The 20,496-nt window shown below is 31.7% G+C and overlaps 1 protein-coding gene across 2 annotated transcripts; it reads right to left on the bottom strand.

Moving 5' to 3' along the window:
• Positions 1-2,188: 2,188 nt before the first annotated feature.
• Positions 2,189-20,033, bottom strand: LOC110611397 (lecithin-cholesterol acyltransferase-like 4). Of its 2 annotated transcripts, none has more exons than XM_043954659.1 (11): positions 19,505-20,033; positions 18,727-18,818; positions 18,328-18,446; positions 10,653-10,788; positions 10,449-10,500; positions 9,353-9,474; positions 7,538-7,720; positions 6,942-7,099; positions 5,904-5,958; positions 5,654-5,707; positions 2,189-2,605 (listed from the first exon to the last, which is right to left on the bottom strand). In XM_043954659.1, the coding sequence occupies exons 1-11, from the start codon at positions 19,749-19,751 to the stop codon at positions 2,213-2,215; spliced, it is 1,611 nt and encodes a 536-aa protein (XP_043810594.1). In that variant the 5' UTR covers positions 19,752-20,033; the 3' UTR covers positions 2,189-2,212. The 2 variants fall into 2 exon arrangements, with proteins under 2 accessions (XP_043810594.1, XP_021607392.2); XM_021751700.2 differs by having other exon boundaries at positions 9,374-9,474; positions 19,505-20,030.
• Between the last annotated feature and the right edge of the window lie 463 nt (positions 20,034-20,496).

The following is a 20,496-nucleotide window of genomic DNA, read 5'->3' as shown; positions in this document are numbered from 1 at the left end:
TTGTAATAATTTTACGTAAACTTTTTTTAACGAATCTATCATAAACTTTTTTTTTTAAATATATCATATATTTTAGTTAACAAATTATTTTTACTCTATTATAAATAACACCGATAATTTTAAGGTAAATCTATTAAAATACAAATATTCAGAATATAATTGTAAAAAATATAAAATTTAATTTTTTTATTAATAAAAAATAAATTAAATAATAAAAAAATATTTGAGATGGTGTTATTATATATGTTAATAATAATAATAATAAAACTTTCTATTTTAAATATATTATTTAAGGTTATTGGATAAAATAATTCAAATATTTATTAAAAAATATAAATTTTATTTTTTAATCAATAAAATTAAACTTTAAAATTATTCACGCGAATAGATTAAATTAATTTAAAAAATTGATAAGATAAATTATAACATGATTCTTAAAGTTTTATTTAGTTAATAAAACAGTCTTTTAAAATATATATTTTTAATCGTATATCAAGTTCAATAATATTTTGTCCATTATATTATTTATCTTTTCTCAATAATTAAAAAAATTATGAAAATTAAGTTTAAAATAAATAAAACAGTAATTTTGTTCATTATATTATGTCTTTTCTCAATAATTAAAGAACTATAAAAATTAAGTTTAAAATAAATAAGACAGTCTTTTGAAATAAATATTCTTTAATTTTATTTGAATAAGAAAATAAAAATAATAATAGCAAAGTTATTTTTTTTACAAAAATATTAAAGATAAATAACATATAAAAATAATAAAATTATTTAAAAATAGATTTACTCTACTGTTAATTATTAATAGTATTAGTAATTGCAGAGTATAAATAAATTATATACCATAGTAGAGGGTATATTTATTTTTAAAAAATTATCATATAACCGTTAAAAATCAAAGATTTGAGAATTTTTCTTTGCTATTAACCCTAACTATAATCATTTAAAAAACAAATCAGAAATTCTATATTTTTCTTCCGTTACTTTCCAACTAGAGTATGAGGTATTCGATTCAAAAAAATTAACTTAATTAAATTAATTTAAAAATTCAGTTTGATTTTTTATTCATTTCGATTCGATTTGATTTTTAATTTTAAAATTTTCAATTATTTCAATTCAATTCGATTTTAATAAAAAAAATAAAAAAATTAAACCGAACGGATTAATAATAATAATATATTATTTTTAATAATATAAAGAGATTATATCATATATTAAAATTAAAATATTCTAATTAAATTTTAAAATAAAAACAAAAAACTATTTCAAAAAAAAAATAAAAATAAAAAATAAAAAATTTATTAAAAATTCAAATCGATCAAACCGAATCGAATTAATTTTTATAAATATTAAAATTTTAATTTTTGATTTATTCAGTTCGATTCGATTTTAAATTAAATCGACCAAATGATCACCTCTACTTCTCCTCCGAAAATACAAAGAATATTAGATTGCATTAAAAAAATTAACTTAAGAAAATTATAGAACTACTGCTTTTGTAGAGAGGTTAATTCTGAAAAATAAAAAGTACTATTTTAAAAAATTTATATTGTTTAGGAATTAAAGTTTAGTTTTTTTAATTATAATATGTAAAACTATAAATAATAAGAGCATATATTACTTAACAAATAATTTAATAAAATTAATAAATTTATTATTAATTTATGAAATGATATTATAATTTATATATCTACTTTTAAGCAATAATCAATCTATAATAATTAATATATGATCTTTAAAATGGAAAGGAGCTAAAATTACCAGTAATTAATTTTATAACTTATTTTCAATATTTTTCTACGGTTTAAATTAATTTTATAGTTAAATGACTTTTTGAAAGTAGTTTAAATGAATTTAAATTTTTTAGTTTTTAGAATTTATAAATATTTAAAATTCTTAATCATACTTGTATTTAATTTCAATTCAAAAAAAAAATCAATAATTTAAGAAATTAACTTAAAACAAACAAATATTTGAAGGATAGAATTTCACCACAATAATTGACCAAATTCCATGTTGAACAAGCTTCCTATGTACAAGGACTTGGGAATTTTAGTACATCAGCAAAAGTTGCAATCTTTTACAAGCGACTCTTACTATATACATTGTATACAAGATTTACACGCCTTTTTTTTGTTTTTTTGTTTTTTTGTTTTTTTTTTTTTTAGTTAAGCATGACGTTTAAAGCAACCGTCTCTTAGTATCAACACACACCAACATTAACAGCATTTACCTGAATGTGTTGCTTCCCCTCATCCTTAGGATGAACAATCACAGTGGCATATGTTCCTTGCTGTCCTGCATCTGCATGACAACTCACTACAGCCTTTTTGTCAGCCAGATCGTCTGCATCTCCAGAGGCTGAGATGATTTCCCATTCCTCTTTGAGTGATGTAATTTGTAAGCCTTTGTCTTTGTGGGTCCCAACATCAAAAGCAGCGGGTAGAATCACATAATCATTTACTGGGTTGTAGTAAGGATCTGGATCACCTGCCCTTAGCCAGTGTTTGAGAATCCTAAACACATGATGTTCACTGAGAATTCCTCTGTGCTCACCAGGGACTCCAATTCTTGCTTCTGCATTGAGTCCATCTGCCTGAAGTACATTAAAGAGAAAAAAGCTTTAGAGATTCACACGGCACATTATAATGGCCGGAGGCATATGAGCCCTACGTTAATTTATCTTGTCTACTTCTTCTAAAAGAAGTATCTACTGGCACAGCCCCGAATGGCCGATCCAAAGTAAAATAAAGAGACAAAGATAACAGAAAGAGCTTCCATATGAAGAAAAAAGTCCCTGACAAATTTTATTTCTGAGAACCACATAAAAGTTGTGTTTTAATCACTAAATGCTAGTGAGGCAAATCTATTTCAAACGCAACATAACAGAAAATCACAAACAGGACATTTTCGGTCAATCAAATAATAAGAGAATCACTCGATAGCAATAACATGCTTTGCAGCCAGCCATGGAATTGACACATTAGTCAATAAACTTAAATCCCTCAATGCTACCATTTTTTTCAATTAGTGAAAGAAAGCATCTTATGATGTCGAAGGTAGGATTCTCGCATCCTACACAAAAATAAATTAAATAAAGATACATACAAGGATCACTCATTTGTTTCACCAGAAAATATTTCCATTCGCAAACAGAAAAGGCCTTCCTAGCTAAACAAAGTCACTTTAGCGACAATTATTTCATGTTCTGACATTAAGAAACTAGTTCAAAAAAAAGAATGAAACTATAACAGACAGATGTCCACCAATCACCATGGGTCTCTGGCACTGTATGTAGACAGCATTCAGAAACCAAGTTCCCCCTTAAAAATATATAATACTATTAATTCTATTAAATTCCAAACAACTGAAAATTATATATATATAAAACCCACCTGGTCCAAACATCTCCATTAGCTATATAGGACATTCTAACATATTTTCAGTGTTGCAGCCAAACTACAAAAAGCAAAAGTAAATTTCAAAGAAAATATTTTCAAACGCCATTTTAACCTGATGCAATTAGCTAAAAGGCCAAACTGAAAAGGTCCCAAGTCAACTAATCAATATAATGTTATGTGACAGACCTGTAATTCCCTTAAAAACAGAGAAAATAGGGAGAGAGACAGAGAAGTAGATTGGGTTGAGAAAAGAAATAGAAATGGGAAAAGTAATAGAGAGAACTAGAAAAGAGGAGAGAGAAGTAGAGAGAAATAGTTGATCTTCGATTGCTAATAATCTTGGATATCTTTCTTTTACAAGTTCCTATTTATACTATTTTGGGTCCCACAAGTACTTTCTACCGTTACAATTGATTGAAGAGACTAATCCACTACTCCTTTGTTCCTTGGTTATAACATTCCACACCCCTTGAAATCATTCTTGTCCTCAAGAATGAAGAAAATGCTGAAAATTGAAATGAATTTCTGGTGCTTCTTTCCTCAACTTGAACGGAAGCATGTGAAAATCCCACACAGCAGCTTTTGCGGGTAAGTTAATCCCCTGAATTCACAATCCCAAATGATACTTCCAGCCCGTGCTTCAGCTAAAATGTTCTAGAGAATTGGGCTAAAGTTATAGGTGATAGTATGGACTCTTTATTGAATAGGAATTTTTTTTCCCTTTCTCTTCTCCATATTAAATGACCCATAAAGCTTAGTTGAAGGTGTTAAACTTTCTTCCTTTTCCTTTCTCCAAATTTCCCATGCTTGTTCCTTCAAGATCACAATAGAATTTAATGCCATAATCTTCTTCCTTTGTCTTCTCGCTATTTCCCATTTATCTTCCACAAAAATTCCAGGATGACAACGGCTTGGCTCCCAAAATACTGCCACTCGTTTCCAACACCCACACCTTTTGTAACACCTTTATCTTTCTTTTTTTTAAAGAATTTTAGTAGCAAAAAAAATTAGTTTTGGAAATGAGTTGTGCAAACATTTCAGATTCAACTAATATTGTCCTCATTTCAGACTCTCGTTGCTCATCATCACCATCTTCGTCGTTCTTCTCCTCATAGACCTCACTTACATTAGACATGTCAACAAAAAACTCCTGCTCTGTTCCATCTCAATGGCTTTGTCTTTCTTATTAGAAACTTCCGCACAAGACATCTTGTTCTTCACAAGACTTTTCAAAAATTTGATCTTCATTAATGAATACTGCTGCCTTCTCCTTTGTCACTTGAATTGATTGCTCAAATCTTTCCCTTTTTTAATCTAAACTTTCTATTTTTCGAATCACTTTTTTGAATCTATGTTCCAATTGCTCCTTTTGTTCTTTTAATCTTCTATCTAGAATTTCTTACACCCTATTAAGAAAAATTTGTGCCAAATATTGCACTTCCATGATTCAAGAATTTCAAGATAACAAAGAAAATCAAGAAAGAATAATCTGATTTTTGGGAAGCAAAAGGGGAGCTCAAGGGAGGATATGTTTTTGGGGAAATCAAGAATGTAGGAAGAAGAAGAATTCCATGAAAGGGAGAAGAAGAGGGCAGATTAGAAAAGCAAGAAAAGAAGAAGAAGAAGAAGAAATCTCAGAAAAGGAGGAGAAGGAAGGAAGAGAAAAGAAGAGAAGTAATCTGATGTTTGGGAAGACTACTACTAGACTGCACTAGATGCAACTCCAATGAAACAATTTCCAGTAATGACCCTGTGATCTAACAGCTCTCATACCAATTGTTATGTCACAGACCTGTAATTCCCTTTGAAACAGAGAAGAGAAAAAGAGAGAAGTAGATTGGATTGAGAAAAGAAAGAGAAATGGGAGAAGTAATAGAGAGAATTAGAGAAGAGGAGAGGGAAGAAGTAGAGAGAGAGCTTATATTTGATTGTTAATGATCTTGGATATCTTTCTTTTTACAAGTTCTTATTTATACTATTTTGGATCCCACAACTACAGCAACAACTGACTGACTGAAGAGACTAATCCACTACTCCTTTGTTCCTTAGTTATAACATATAACTGCTCAAACCTATCAGTCAAATCTTGGGCATAAAAATAAACTGAAGGGAATATCCAATATTATGCAGTGAACATTTATAGGAACATGTAATCTAATCAATATATTCTGTTGTGGTAAAATCACTGACAAGCTTATTCTGAGCAATATTACTTTGGATCCAAAATGGAAAGTGAAGCATACCTTAGCTGATTCAGCAGGAACTGTCCCATCACCATCAACACATACATATGTGGGCTGAAAATGTAGAGACACAATAAGTCAAGATTTTTTGACAATGTATAAACCCACCGCTAAAACTTCAACCCAATTGATAAAATGAGAAATGAAAGATACAAGGAGAAAAACTAGTCTCCCACACAATTCTGCACCATTGCCCCAGAAAATTTCCAACAGTACCATAAGAGCAGAGTATATTCGTATAGACAATAACCTGGAAAAATCGCAGTTCTTGGATATCTGTAACAGGTGCTTCCTCACTTCCATAGCTGCAGAATTCAGTTAAAATAAGATAAAATGCCAACATAATGACAAAAAAGAATCTAAAAACCTTATGCAGAGATGGAGTATGCTTAATTGCAGCACAAAGACTGCATAGGTTGAGCTATCAATTAAGAGTTTGAGGATTGAAAAATAATTTTGATTTGCTGATATCAGTATTAACTCTTACGTAGAGTCTGATAAAACTGAAAACAAGAGCTGAAATTAACTGAATTAATAGGTGCCAGACATTTTCTAAATTAAGATGATTTGCCATGAAGGTAACTAGTACAGTTTGATAAATAATTAAATATTATTTCTTGATTTGAAGAAAAGACAACGATGGGCTGAAGAACAGTAGATAATGTCAAAAAAATGATGTGACTGATAATTGTGGTGTGATGATAGTTGGGAGTAGCGAAGGCAGTAGTAGTTATCGTGAATGGTAGTCCTGAATCTTCTAATAACAGACATAGTGATGATAGATGACGAACGTAGAAATGAGGTGATTGTAATTGAGAAGAATCTTTGCTAACTTAAGACATAAAGTAGACTTCCTTTTAATTGTCTGGAAAAAAGAGTATCATGCTTAAAAGATTAAATGTGCCTCATTTGTTATCAAACAAAACAAGTTTAAATGTGCCTAATTTGTTATCAAACAAAATCAGAGTTAGCAGTCTCACAGTAAAGACAGGGTGTTACTGCTACCAGGTTACGAATTCCAAAGTACTTCCCTTTTTTCTTTTCCTTTTTTTTATGCAACTCAATTCCATAAACTATAATGTCATCTCCAAGATATTAATTCACCAAAACCCAAATAACTTGCACAAAATCCAGTAAAGCATTGCCCCATAGAGAGAAATATGCATTGACTAAAGGCCATTTTATTTATAACATTGGATTCCTTTGTTCTTTGACCAAATGCCTTCATTATATTTGTGATTTGTCGAGTATGAAATATTTTAATGTAAAGAATAGAGAGAAGCATCACCAAACACTGTGAGGAGTCTCAAGGTTAGTCCCATATATGTTGTAGAATTTCACTTGAGAAGGAACTTTAGCAGAAGATAAGATCTTTTGTGTTTCATTAGCCCATTTCAAGATGTCTAAGTTGAAAGGAAGAGGAATATCCATCCCATCATAATTGACCTGAAATAAGAAAATTCATATATTACAACTCAAACATAGAACATGTATGTCTTTTAACAAATTCTCATTATAAACCTACTGCTTATGATTCAAACAAGTAAATAAACATGTTTACTGATTGAACAAAATCTCTATTCTTTAATCTCAAATAAAAATATCAAAGAATATTTAAAGAATATCAAAGAAATATTTAAATATATGACTGATCAATTGTTAACAGCAGATATTTAAAGAATATCAAAGAAATAACCGATTGATCAATGGTTAAGTACAGATATTTAGTGCTTGACAAGGTGAAATTTCAATATTCTTGAAGTGTGAAAGTTCTGTAATCCATAGGTAACAAACCATTTTAACTGAAGACGATAATTAATTTCATAAGATCATGTAAAACTTCATAAATCAGCAACTGCACACAAGACCAAGTTTTGAGCTTACCGAGTTACTTGAAAGAGCGTCTTTGAAAACTTTTATGCTTCCTTCAGGGGGATATGACTCAAGGATTAACTGAGGATTGTGATCGCTATCTTTCTTCTCCCTCCAGATTTCCAGAAGAGGGATATGTTGCCAATTAAAATGTGGACAAGCCATCAACTCATATATTGATGGACATTCAATGAGCTGAAAAATCATTATATAATGGATAAGAACTAGTAAGCTCACTAATATGCAGGCAGTTTCTTCAAGAATCAAGAGTAAGAAAAAGTTATCACTGATAAATTTCCAATTAATGTCGTGAGTTGATTGGAGATAACAAATTGTCTGAACATAAAAATGGAGGGCTATACACAACAAATCTTCAATATACATTTCTGAGGGTCAAAGTGACAATTAAAAGTGGATAATTCTTCCCACATTTAACAGGTGAAAAAAAAAGCAAAATTGTACATTTGAAGCCAAAGAAATGATTGCTATTTCTTTTTCCTTTAAGAAAGGAAATATAATTTCAATTTTTCTCCACATTGTCTTCTCTGTTCTGTAATATGCATTCATATCACCTGATCTATTTAGAACAGCCTACAGATAGTTTTATAATTACTACAAAAAAGAAAATCATGGATTATGCCCCTATATTCTCTACACTGAAAAATGTAAAGGAATAAAAGTAAGGCTTATTGGATACAAGTAGCCAAAACTTTATGTCTAATAACAATTATAGTTAAAACTTTCAATTTTGGATGACAATACCCAACTTTTAAATTTGTTGTAATTGTAGTCAACCCCTAAACTAATTTGTTTAATTGGACATACAAGTCCAAAGACTCTAAAACCTTTTAAGTTTGATCACAATTAGAGCCAAAACTTTCAATTTTATATTCCAAACTTTTAAATTTGTTGCAATTGTAGTTAACTCTTCAAATAACTTTGAGCAATTTCAAAATAGATACACATTCATTCAAGATATTTTATTTATTTATCCTTCTTAAATATTAATTAAAGAGTTACGTGTTTTTAAGGTATATGGTTTAACTAAAGTTAAGGGATTGTTCACCTCGACTTAACTAATTTTTAAAAGTAATAAATAAATAAAATATAACATGACATGTACACCAACTTAAAATTAGTCAAAATTATTTTAAGATTGGTCATAATTGCAACAAATTTTTAAAATGTTGAGGTATAAAATTGAAAGACTTGATTATAATCGTGATTAAATGTGATGTTTTGATTTTTATGTGCAAGTGGACAAATTATTTTAGAAATTAGCTACAATTACAACAAATCTAAAAATTGGAGCTTTGTCATCCAAAATTAAAAGTTTTGGCTATAACCGCGGTTAAATGTAACACTTTGGCTTTTTATCTCAAATAGCCTAAAAGTAATAATGAGAACTGCAGGAACAGGTGTGCAAGCAAGAAAAGTCAACAAAAGCCAGCTAGCATTTGGAGGGAAAACTAGTTAGCCACAGTTACTAGATCTCCAATTTGTAATTGGAAGTAATTAAAATTTTAAAATATAGAAGAGCTAGAATACCTCTGAGATTGTCATTCCAGAATATTATCAGTGAAATTCCAATATTCTCTCTAAGTTCTATTCTTTTTCTTTTTCCTATTTTTTATTTTTATTTTCTCAGCTATACTGAACAGTAGTGGTGATCCATTTCATAACATATTTCACCAGATAAACAAAATATTGGAAGTGTGGGGCATGAAATAGAGGCGAGACTAAATAAATGCAATAGAAAGCGAATTAACTTTGAAACAATTAATATTCAATATCTAAAGATAGCACAAAAATGAAACCCAAACAAACTGCTTTAGGGTGCATTCCCACCAGCTGGTGCATGCTCCACTTTGATATAAAGAAGTTCTGTTCCCACCCTTCAACAAATGACATCCCATTTAGGAAAGTAGATGTGATGTAACCAGGTGCACCTATTGGACAGAAGTAACACCACACACATTTAATAAAATTTCAAAATCATTTCAGACAAAAAATTCTCAAGTTTGAAGCAGAAATACAAGTTCAGATAAAAATCACAAAGAAATGCAACTTTAGATAAAATTTCAATAGAAGTCCAACTGTGCTAGAACGAAGAGCTCAAATTTTTATTTTATTGTTATTATTGATAGAAGTATGTTTCCGAACAGAAACAAATTAACAATTTCCAGATATCGCTAAAACGGCCCAAGGACAAACCCTGTGCATCATCTCAGAAACATGTCAGCAACATTGTAAAGCCACTCTAAATTGTTTTCGTACATCAGAGCTCCTTACAAATTACAATCATATCTCCCTCCTTATTAGAAGGCCAAGCAAACATACTGGGTAAACCCAATTGCAGCATAAATTAGAAACTAGGGGAAAAATAGTTTTCCTCATTTAGGATTTTTCTTTCAGAAGTCCAGTAAAAAATTTGGAGAAACCTACTCACAGCATAAATGAGAAACTAGACAAAAATAATTTTCCTTATCTGGGATTTTTATAAATTTCTTTCTCATTATGATGACTTGATTCCATTTCTTATATGCAGTTGGGCTCCATTACCAACATAAGAAGACCTATCCATGTGAATCACCGTTCGTGTACCAAAGTATAGTCTTTCTCTACTCCTTTCTAATTATGTATCCCTGTTGACTTTGTCAAGGCTTTATTCTTTATCTAATCATATCTCCTTTTGCCTTCCCTTCATCCTGTGCTATCAGGTTCCTTGTCACTCCTATCTGATCCTAGCTCTAAGACATATTTTCAGAAATATAATTTAAATTCTCAACTTCTGGCAATGCATGGGCATTCAGTCTTAATAAGGTAAAGTTAGAACTTGTCCACAAAAATTGCTAGGAAGATGCAGATTATCACATTCAGAAAGACTGTCCATTGCTGTTGCCAAATTACACAACAATCTTACCACGGAAAGGTGCAGCAATGGCAATCCAAGTTTTCACATACTTCTCAAAAATCTGCCATTAAAAGGAAAAAAAAACAAAAGGTAAGGCCCACTGGGCAGCAGGAAAACCATCAAAACATAATAAGATAAGCCACAACACCTAACTCAGAGCAAAGAAAAAGGAAAAAATAAAATGGCAACCCACAGAAAGGGAGGAATTATTACATCACTGTGCAAGGACATGAAACATTTAACCAGAAGACCACCCATAGAATGGCTTATGATGTTTATCTTCTTCCCACCAGAAGCATTATACACCGACTCTAATTTTTTAGCAAAGCACTCCATTGTCTCTGGCAACCTAAAAGACAAATAAAGAATGAGTGCCAAAAGAAAACAATTAGCTTCAGCAAACAATTACCATACACAAAGTTCGACATTTGATAGTAGATATCAAGCTTCAAAAATTAGAAGAATTCACCACTATTCAAGAGACCCTTCAGATCAAGAATCTGTGATTTTCAAAATGGCTAGCATGAAAGCGGGGGGAAGTAAACATAAGAGCTGTTATGTGTTGACCAACATAGCAGGTTCCTAATTAGGAGAATTCAAATCTTTGAGATCCTAATAGGCTTGATTATAGAGATTTTATTCTTATTGTAAATATTTCTAATTTAGGTCGATTCTTTGTGTATAAATAATCAAACTTTGTAAAGATCAATTCAATTGAAACAGAAGTAAAAATTTCTCCTAAAATTTTTCATGGTATCAAAGGTTTTGCCTGATTTAGGGTTCCAATTCAATTTTGGACTTTCAAACCTTAGGCAACCAAATTCGGTACTCACCTATCTAGACCCAATTTTCTTCATCGCCACCTACCCTCGGTGCGTGTAACTCACGCTCCACCCTATCTAGGTGCGTGAGCTTGTTTCCAGCGTAGATCTTCACGCTCGAACCTCATTGCTTCATCTGGACCTCTCTTTTCGGCCTGTTCATGCTGTTTCTTTCTGGATTTGGTGTTGATTGGGTGTTTTATTGGTATGGGCAACTTCCTATTGCAGTTGTTTGAGTATTCCTTTGCTTTTGCTGCTGCTCTCTATTACGGCAGTAGCAAAAAGTATTTTTTGCTAAGAAGGGTATTGATTGGGTGTTTGTTTTAATTGAGCAATCTCTTTTCCATCGCTATGGTTGCTTTGTTCTTATTTTTTTTAACATGTGGTCCCTTGATAGTGCTTCATGGATAATTGATTATGGTGCAAATAGCCTCCTCTAAACACTTCCTTAATTACCCTCCGTATCTACAAGAGGAAATGGTCATAAGAGCCAATGGTTCTTTTGTTTGTCTCTGAAATCGAATTGATTGTTTGTACTTCCAATATTAAGCTATGCACTGTTCTCCATGTTCTTCATTTCCCTATTAATCTTTTATCTGTCAGTGCTCTTACCAAAGTTTTTAATTGCAAAATTGAATTTTTTTTCCTTATCATTTTGTTATTCAGGACCTTCAAATTGGGAAGAGATTGGCTAGGGTAAACTGTACGATAGCTTATTGTTGACCAACACAAAAGGTTTCTAATTAGGAGAATTCAGATCTTTGGGGACCTAATTAGTCTTGATTATAGAAATTTATTTTTATTATAAATATTCATAATTTAGATTGATTCTGTGTATAAGTACTCAAACCTTGTAAAGATCAATTCAATTGGAATAGAATTAAAAATTTCTCCCAAAATTCTTCATGGTATTAAAACCTTGCCACTTTATTGCATGGTTTCAAATCTATCACAAAAAGTTTAAGATTAACTAATAGGTCAAGCTTCTAGGCAACTATATCAAGGGAGTTGTTCGACACCACCCATCCCAAAGGAAACCCATCAAATTTCTGACCGATCCATGCCGACGCGTCCCCGCTCCGAGCAGACGCGTGTCTTTCTCTGGAGTTCTTTTTGCCGGCGCTACTTTCTGGACCTCTTTCCGGCATGTCGCGCCTCTGGCCAGCCTTATTCCGTGAGCGGATTCTCCTTTGAGCTTTTCAAGTTGTTTTAATAGTAACTTAGTCGTTCCTACATCTTTGCGTTGCTGGCCCCTTTCTACCTTTAAAAATGTCATATAAGAAAGGCACTAATGGAGGTGATGTAAGTGTTTTTGATACTACTCCATAAATTATTGATTCTAATACAAATAGACACATGATGGGTTCCTCTAAATGCTTCCTTAATTACCTTCCATATCTACAAAAAACACAAGAACACAGTCAGAATAGACGATGGTTCTTTTGTTCCATATTCCTCATTTTTCTGTTAATCTTTTATTTGTTAGTGCTCTTACCAGAGTTCTTAACTGTAAAATTGAATTTTTTTTCCTAACCATTGTGTCATTCAAGACCTTCAATCTATGAAGAGGAATAGCTATGGTAGACTATACGATGGCTTATATATGTTGAAAGAGAATCTGGAATTGAATTCACCTCAGCCTCTTTTTGGAAAAAATCAGGATGTCAACTAGGAAATCATACAGTAGCATCGACGCATCGACAGTTAGGACACTCATCTTTCTTTGGTTTGGAGAAACTTTATCCTAATTATTTTCCATGGCTTAATGTGGTTCTTTAGTTTGTGATGCTTGTGAGTATACTAAACATACAAGAACCTCTTGTCCCTCCAGTAACAATAGGAGTAAGATCCCTTTTGTGACCATTTATTCTGACGTTTGGAGACCTACTCAAGCGGTCTCACTATCTGGTAACGTTGGTTTGTTACTTTTATTGATTGTTGTACTCGCATGACTTGGATTTATTTGATAAAGGCAAAGAGTGAAGTGGTTTTTTGCTTTCGATCTTTTCACAAGATGATTTGTACTCAATGCTAAGACAAGTTTTGAGAACTGATAATGGTACAGAATACATGGATGGCCGTTTTTCTGCTTATTTGGAGTCTAATGCAATACTACATCAAATTAGTTATCCTTACACTAGTGCTCAAAATGATGTTGCTAAAAGAAAAAATAGACATTTGTTGAAAGTAGCCCGATCTCTCCTTTTTAACATAAACCTTCCAAAAACCTATTGGGGAGATACAGCCTTAGCCGCAACTTATCTCATTAATAGAATGTCTCAAAGTTCTTGCCTTTAAAAGCCCTTTAGAAGTGCTACAAGAGAAAAATGCTTATACTATTCCACCAAAGGTGTTTGGATTCACATGTTTATTTCAAAATAAGACAAGTAGGAAGCTCGATCCAAAGGCTCTTAAATGTGTGTTTGTTGTGTACTCTCCCACGCATAAGGGTTACAATTGTTACCACCCTCTATCTAGAAAATACTTTGTCCGCATGAATGTTACATTTAGAGATATTGAACCTTACTTCAGTATTACCCCATCGCCTCTTCAGGAGAGAAGAATGAAAGAAAAAGAGATGATTCCTAGTCCTATAACTCTAGAGCGTTTTACTCTAGAGGAGACTACTATACAGGAGAAGACTATTGGTAATCAGAAAAAAATAATTAGGTGTTTGGATAAACCAAATTTAAAGAGATACTCAAGAAGAGATATAACAGAAACAGAAAAAGCCATTGTGCAGCCTACTCAGTATCATGAATCTTCCTCTTCTCCATCTGGTGAATCATCCTAAACCTTGAGCCCATTGATAATCTAAATAAACCAATTGCTCAAAGAAAAGGCATTAGGTCTTACACAAAATACTCTATTTCTAACTTTTTGTCTTATGATTCTTTGTCTCCATCCTTTACAGCCTCAGCCTTGTCTATTTCCTCAATCTATCCCACAAGATTGAAAGGAAGCTCTCAAAGATTCTAATTGAAAGGGAGCAATGATTGGAGAAATGAAAGTCTTGGCTAAAAACAAGACCTGAGAGTTTATGTCTCTTCCACCTAGAAAAAAACCAGTTAGCTGCAAATGGGTATTCACTGTGAAACACAAAACAGATGGATTAATTAAAAGATTCAGGGCCAGACTAGTTACCAAGAGATACACTCAAACCTATGGAGTGGATTAGTAGGAGATATTTGCCCCTGTTGCTATAATGAACTTTATGTCTCTTCCGTCTAGAAAAAAACTAGTTAGATGCCAATGGGTGTTCACGGTGAAACACAAAGCAGATGGATTAATTAAAAGATTCAAGGCCAAACTAGTTACCAAGGGATACACTCAAACCTATGGAGTGGATTAGCAGGAGATATTTGCCCCTGTTGCTAAAATGAACTCAATCAGAGTATTGCCATCTTGCGCTGCCAATCTTGACCGGGACCTACAGCAATTTGATGTGAAAAATACATTCCTCCACAGACTTGGAGAAGAAAGTGTATATAGAAATCGCTCTTAGATTTGATGATTAAAAAACACAAAGAAAGTTGTGCAAGCTAAAAAAAGGCTTTGTGTGTATTGAAGCAGTCACCCAGAACTTCGTTTGATTTCCTTTGGCTATCAACAAAGCAATGCTAACTATACCCTATTTATCAGACATCACAATGGTAAAATTACTCTTCTCATAGTCTATGTTGATGACATAATAATGACAAGAGATGACACTAAATAGATGACTCGACTAAAAAACCTTTTGGCTCAGGAGTTCGAAATTAAAAATCTAGAAGAACTTCAATATTTCCTGGGAATCGACATTGTCAAATCAAAGAAGGAAATCTTTATTTTTCAGAGAAAATACATTCTGGATCTTTTGGAAAAAACTAATATACTAGGCTGTAAACTAGCAGAAACTCCCATTGAGAGCAACCACAAGCTATAAGCAAGGATTGGTGAATCAGTGGATAGTGGCAAATATTAGAGATTGGTAGGCAGAATGATTTATCTTTCGCATACTCAACCAGACATAATATATGCCGTCAGCTTAGTTAGTCAATTTATACATGATCCTCGTGAGCCTCACATATAAGCTGTTTTTCACATTTTGCGATACTTAAAGTTTGCTCTTGGAAAAGGTCTCCTATTCTTTAAACACGATCATCTCAGCATACACGCATTCATAGATGCAGATAGGGCTAAATCTCTTGATGATAGGAGGTGGACTAGTGGTTACTACACACTTGTGGAGAAAACCTTATCACTTGGAGAAGAAAAAAGCAAAGTGTTGTTGCTCGATCAAGTGCTGAGGCAAAATATAGAGCTTGGCACAAGATATTTGTGAACTTCTATGGTTGCAGAGATTGCTGGAGGAATTGAAACCATTGGAGAGGGACAAACTGCTCTTGTACTGTGATAAAAAAGTCCCCATCAATATAGCTCACAACCCGGTTCAACATGTCCGAATGAAGAACATAGAGATTGATTGGCGCTTCATTAAAAAGAAGTTAATAAATGGTGTATTGAGATTAGATCATGTGATTTTTTATAAACAGCTAGTTGTGTGTTTACCAAAGGGCTCAGCAATAAGGCCTATCACACATTGGTTTGCAATTTAGGCATGCGTAATATTTATGCAGTAACTTGAGGAGAGTGTTGACCAACATACAAAGTTCCTCATTAGGAGGATTCAGATCTTTGGAATCTTAATTATGCTTGATTATGGGGATTCTATTCTTATCGTAAATATTCTTAATTTAGGTTGATTCTTTATGTATAAATACTCAAACCTTATAAAGATTAATTCAATTAGAATATAATTAAAAATTTCTTCCAAAATTCTTCAGTATGGATTCTAATAATATTGAATATATAAAATTCAATGTCAAATTATTTAAGTTTCCAATCAATTCTCAGCAATAAATATCAAACTAAACTTTAGATACCTAACTATGACAAAGAGAGCATCAAATTTCTAGCAACTCCAACTCAAAAAGGAAAAGAAAATGAGGGGGACAGTTGGGGGGGGAGGGGAGAGGAGAGACCATTAGCTAAGCTATATACCAATTGTATTTTACTATTCCCATCAAACTCCTTCCCTAACAGATCTACAACTACATTTAGATATCTAAACATAATATTTCCTTCTTAACTACTAGTAGACTCATATATGCAATAATAACCCCCATCACGACTGCATTCTTGTCCCTAAGAATGCTCAAAGAGTCAAATTCTTGAAATTGAGTCTGTACAAAGGTTTTGCCTTCATATGCAGTCTCCTTCACCAGTACAAAAATTGGAACTTCAGCTAAAATGGCCCCATAAGGCTCGGCGGAAAGGTTCAGGTATCTTCCCATTCCTAGGTGAAAATATGAACCATTAATTGACAAAGAGTTAATTTTCTTCCTTCTCCAAATTTCCCATACTTGTTCTTTCAATATCACAATACTATTAGATGTCCTCACTTTAATTATTTTTCTTCTTCGAAACTCCCATTCTTGCTCCTTCAAACTCATAATATTTAATGTCAATAACAAAATACCATAATCAGCAACCAAGAAAGAATGATTCCCTAAGTATGGTAGAGGTGCTACTGCACTAGGGCCAGCACCCTGACCTTGCATTTGAGGGTTAACTTTAAAAACTATGGATAAATGTGCTAGATGTATGATTCAAATTAGATCCACACATGTTTAACATTTCTTCGGTTATTAGAAAGATAGATCCATTTAGCACGAAAAAGAGATCCATTTAGCGTTTCAACCAATTCATCACATAATATTTTTCAAATACATCATGCTTATTAGATTCATAAATGATGTAACTTTAGAATATCTTCTTCTTTATACCAATCATTTTTTCCATTACATTTCATAGAACTAGATAATCTAGAATTAAACTTTAAATTCATTACAACACACTACAAGTCAAAACTAGAGCAAGCACCACAGAGATTTTAATGATCATTATGGACTAGTTATTTGCTAAGCTAAGCACAATTTTCAAGGAAATAACTAAGAGAATGACAACCATCAATTACATTTTAGGCAAAAAAACTATTTTGGCCTTTAAAGTATTAGCCAATAGTTACATAAGCCTTTAACTTTTCTTGGGTCTAATAGGCTATTCAATTCAATTATTAAAATAAGCATAGAAGTCTTCTAAATTTTTAAAATATATCAAATATGCTTTAAAGGACGTATATGCCCTTCAAATTTTAAAACAGGACAATAAGTCCTTCAAATTTTAAAGATATATTGAAAAAACACACACGGAGAGAGAGAGAAAATAAACTATAATTTGCTTCAATTCAAATTCAACTAAAGCTATACATGCAAAGTTTTTAGTGCATGAGATTCTCATAGTATTATGTATCTGATTTGTAACATCATTATGAGCATTTTGATATATCATAAGGCAACTTGATAAGTTATTCTTTGTTGAATGGTTCAAAAATCTTGTCTACAATTTTACTTAGTTCATCATAGTCATGTCATCATCATTATTTTGATTATGATATGATGAAAATTGACTGTGATTTTTCTGTTGAGAGATGAATAGACAATACAAGCTCATAAATATCACCTAAAGGACGTTAGTCAAAGAGTCCGAGATAGGATATAAAGCGAAGTTTGAATTGGGTGTAAGAGCTTACTTGATATATTTCAAAAGTTCTATTTAAATTTTTTAGAATTTGAAGGGCTAATATGTCTGTTTAGAGTATATTTGATCTATTTCGGAATTTGAATGTCTTATTTGATGTTGGACCTAAAAAATTTTAAGGGCTTAATGACAATTAGCATGTAATTAAGGACCAAAAAAGGCATTTTTCCTACATTTTAACACCAATAAACAATTTATATTAATAGCAAAGGATAATATGAAAAGGTTAATACTCATAAATAATTTGGAAATGGATGAAAGAGAAAGATAAATCTCCTTAAAATTAAAAGTTTTAAGTGGGAATTCTGACCATAAAAGTGCAAAATAAATCTCGTATCATGTCATTTAAGAAAAATATGATTTTGAAGAACAGCTATTTAGTAAGATATAACATCACTCAAGGGAGTTAGAGGTTCAGCACATACCTATTACTTTGACGAAAATCATACCCAAATCCAAACAATGTTTTTCCTTCTTGAAAACCCCACTTGATCATTTCAACAATCATATCATGAAAATAGTAAACACAATCACGTCCTATTACCTGTACAGAAAAAAATATATATATATCATTTTGAAATGCATCCATAGTTGATGCTCCATGTTAAAGCATAATTAGTTAAAAGCAAAAGGTGACTGGTGTATTAATATGTTCCCCAAGGGTTCTAATAGCGTTTTAGCGCCGCCCTTCTCACCTAATAATATTTACTAGTAGCCGGTCAGAAAAAGGTTAGCAATAACATATACCAGGTCATGTAGGTTTTTAATATGAAAACTGAGAACGTCTTATAATAAGCTTATGATGAAAGGGGACAAAAAAGTACCAGGTCGGGATCCAAGACATCGATTGCATGCAATCCATATCTGTCTTCCGGTACCAGAATACTTGTTTTGGGATCTAAAGTCACAGTTTTACCTGTTTCATATGAGCAAAATAATCATTCAACATGAAATAAAGAAACTTAATAAATTAGACAAGAAAAATGCAGTTATAAGATAACAAAGTTAAGAAAATGAATCAATGAAACATGCTTAAAAACCACAAGACACATGATGTTGAATTCGTTTACTCAACATCATAACTTAGAAAATGATACTTCAAAAGGAGAATGGGATGGAAAAATGCACTCCCTCCATCCAATAATTTTTGTTTCTGTTGTCTCAAAATTATTATCCACTCTACACTTTATAATTAAACGATTATAACTCCATTTAATTTCATCTTTATTTCCAAAATATCTCTTTAATATTTAATAAAATTTAACATCTTTTAAGATATGTATAATCGGAAAAGTTAATAAAAAAAATTATTGACAAAAATTATTCAAAACAAAATAAACGAGATATTGAAGAAACAAAGAATTCCTCAATGTTAAGGAATTTCATAATGAAATTGCTCAAATAATTTACTACAAACAGCAGTTGACCCCATGCCCCCCATTTTAGGGGGCATAAAATTTCTATGCACAACAGAAAAAAGAAAATAACATAAGTAAATAAGAATTTTACTTCCTTCTTTCACAAACGACATGAATAAATTCAAATTGAGCTTATCAAGCAAGTTTAAAGACGCTAACTTCGTGAATAAGTAATCTTTCATACCAGTCGAAGGATCGAAGCGCGACCAAAGCTTTGTGCGAAACTTATAATCAGCCCTAACAATTCGAACCCAAACCCGTTCATCCTTATTACAATTGTCAGTGTCCACTGCCTTCAGAATCGAACCCGCGATACCAGGCACCAACAAGACCGGGTCAAGATTCGGATCCACGTAAGGTTGTGGGTCCTTCTTCATCAGCTTCAGCCATAGCTCTAACGATTGCAAAATGTCCTCTAGCAACACGGCCATACCCGATCAAAAACCCCCCCGAAAAGAAAACCGATTGCTATTCTTCTATAACAGAGGCTCAGTACGATTAAGTTTAGATGATGGCAATTTGAAGGATAAAACAAACTCCGGTAACTGAAAATAATATACAGATTGGAGAAAAGGGTTTGATTTTTGTTTTTTTTCTTTCCCCTATGAGGTCGGACAGTTTGTTTTGAGAAGAGCCGTGAAGCTAAAGATGAAGAACGGAAGCGAAGCCTTTCTGGCGACTGATACACGCAAACAATAAAAACAGATAAGATGACGATAAAATGGATTTTTTTTAAATAATGTTTTTTTTGTTTTTTGAAAAACAAATGTGATACAATTAGTGCAAAATACAAAGACAACAGAAAAATGGAAGTGAGAGAATGTTCGAATAAGAAAAATGTTTTAAAAAGAGAGAGAAGGGAGGGTGATCATTTAATTTAATATTAATTCGAATAAATAAAAAATTAAAATTTTAGTATTTATAAAAATTAAATTGATTTTAATTAGAAATTAAATTGAATAGAATTAATCTAATTCGATTGGATTTTGTTTAATCGATTTAAATTTTTAATAAATTTTTATTTTTAATATTTTAAATTTAATTAAAATATTTTAATTTTAATATAATATAATTTTTTATATTATTAAAAATAATATATTATTATTATTAATTGATATTTTTTATTTTTTCTGATTAAAATTAAATCAAATTAAAATAATTAAAATTTTTAAAATT

Source organism: Manihot esculenta, chromosome 3 (genome assembly GCF_001659605.2).
Source record: "Manihot esculenta cultivar AM560-2 chromosome 3, M.esculenta_v8, whole genome shotgun sequence".
NCBI classification, from domain to species: Eukaryota; Viridiplantae; Streptophyta; class Magnoliopsida; order Malpighiales; family Euphorbiaceae; genus Manihot; species Manihot esculenta.
The sequence above is the reverse complement of the archived record's forward strand: the minus strand, read 5'-3'. Positions and strand labels throughout refer to the sequence as shown.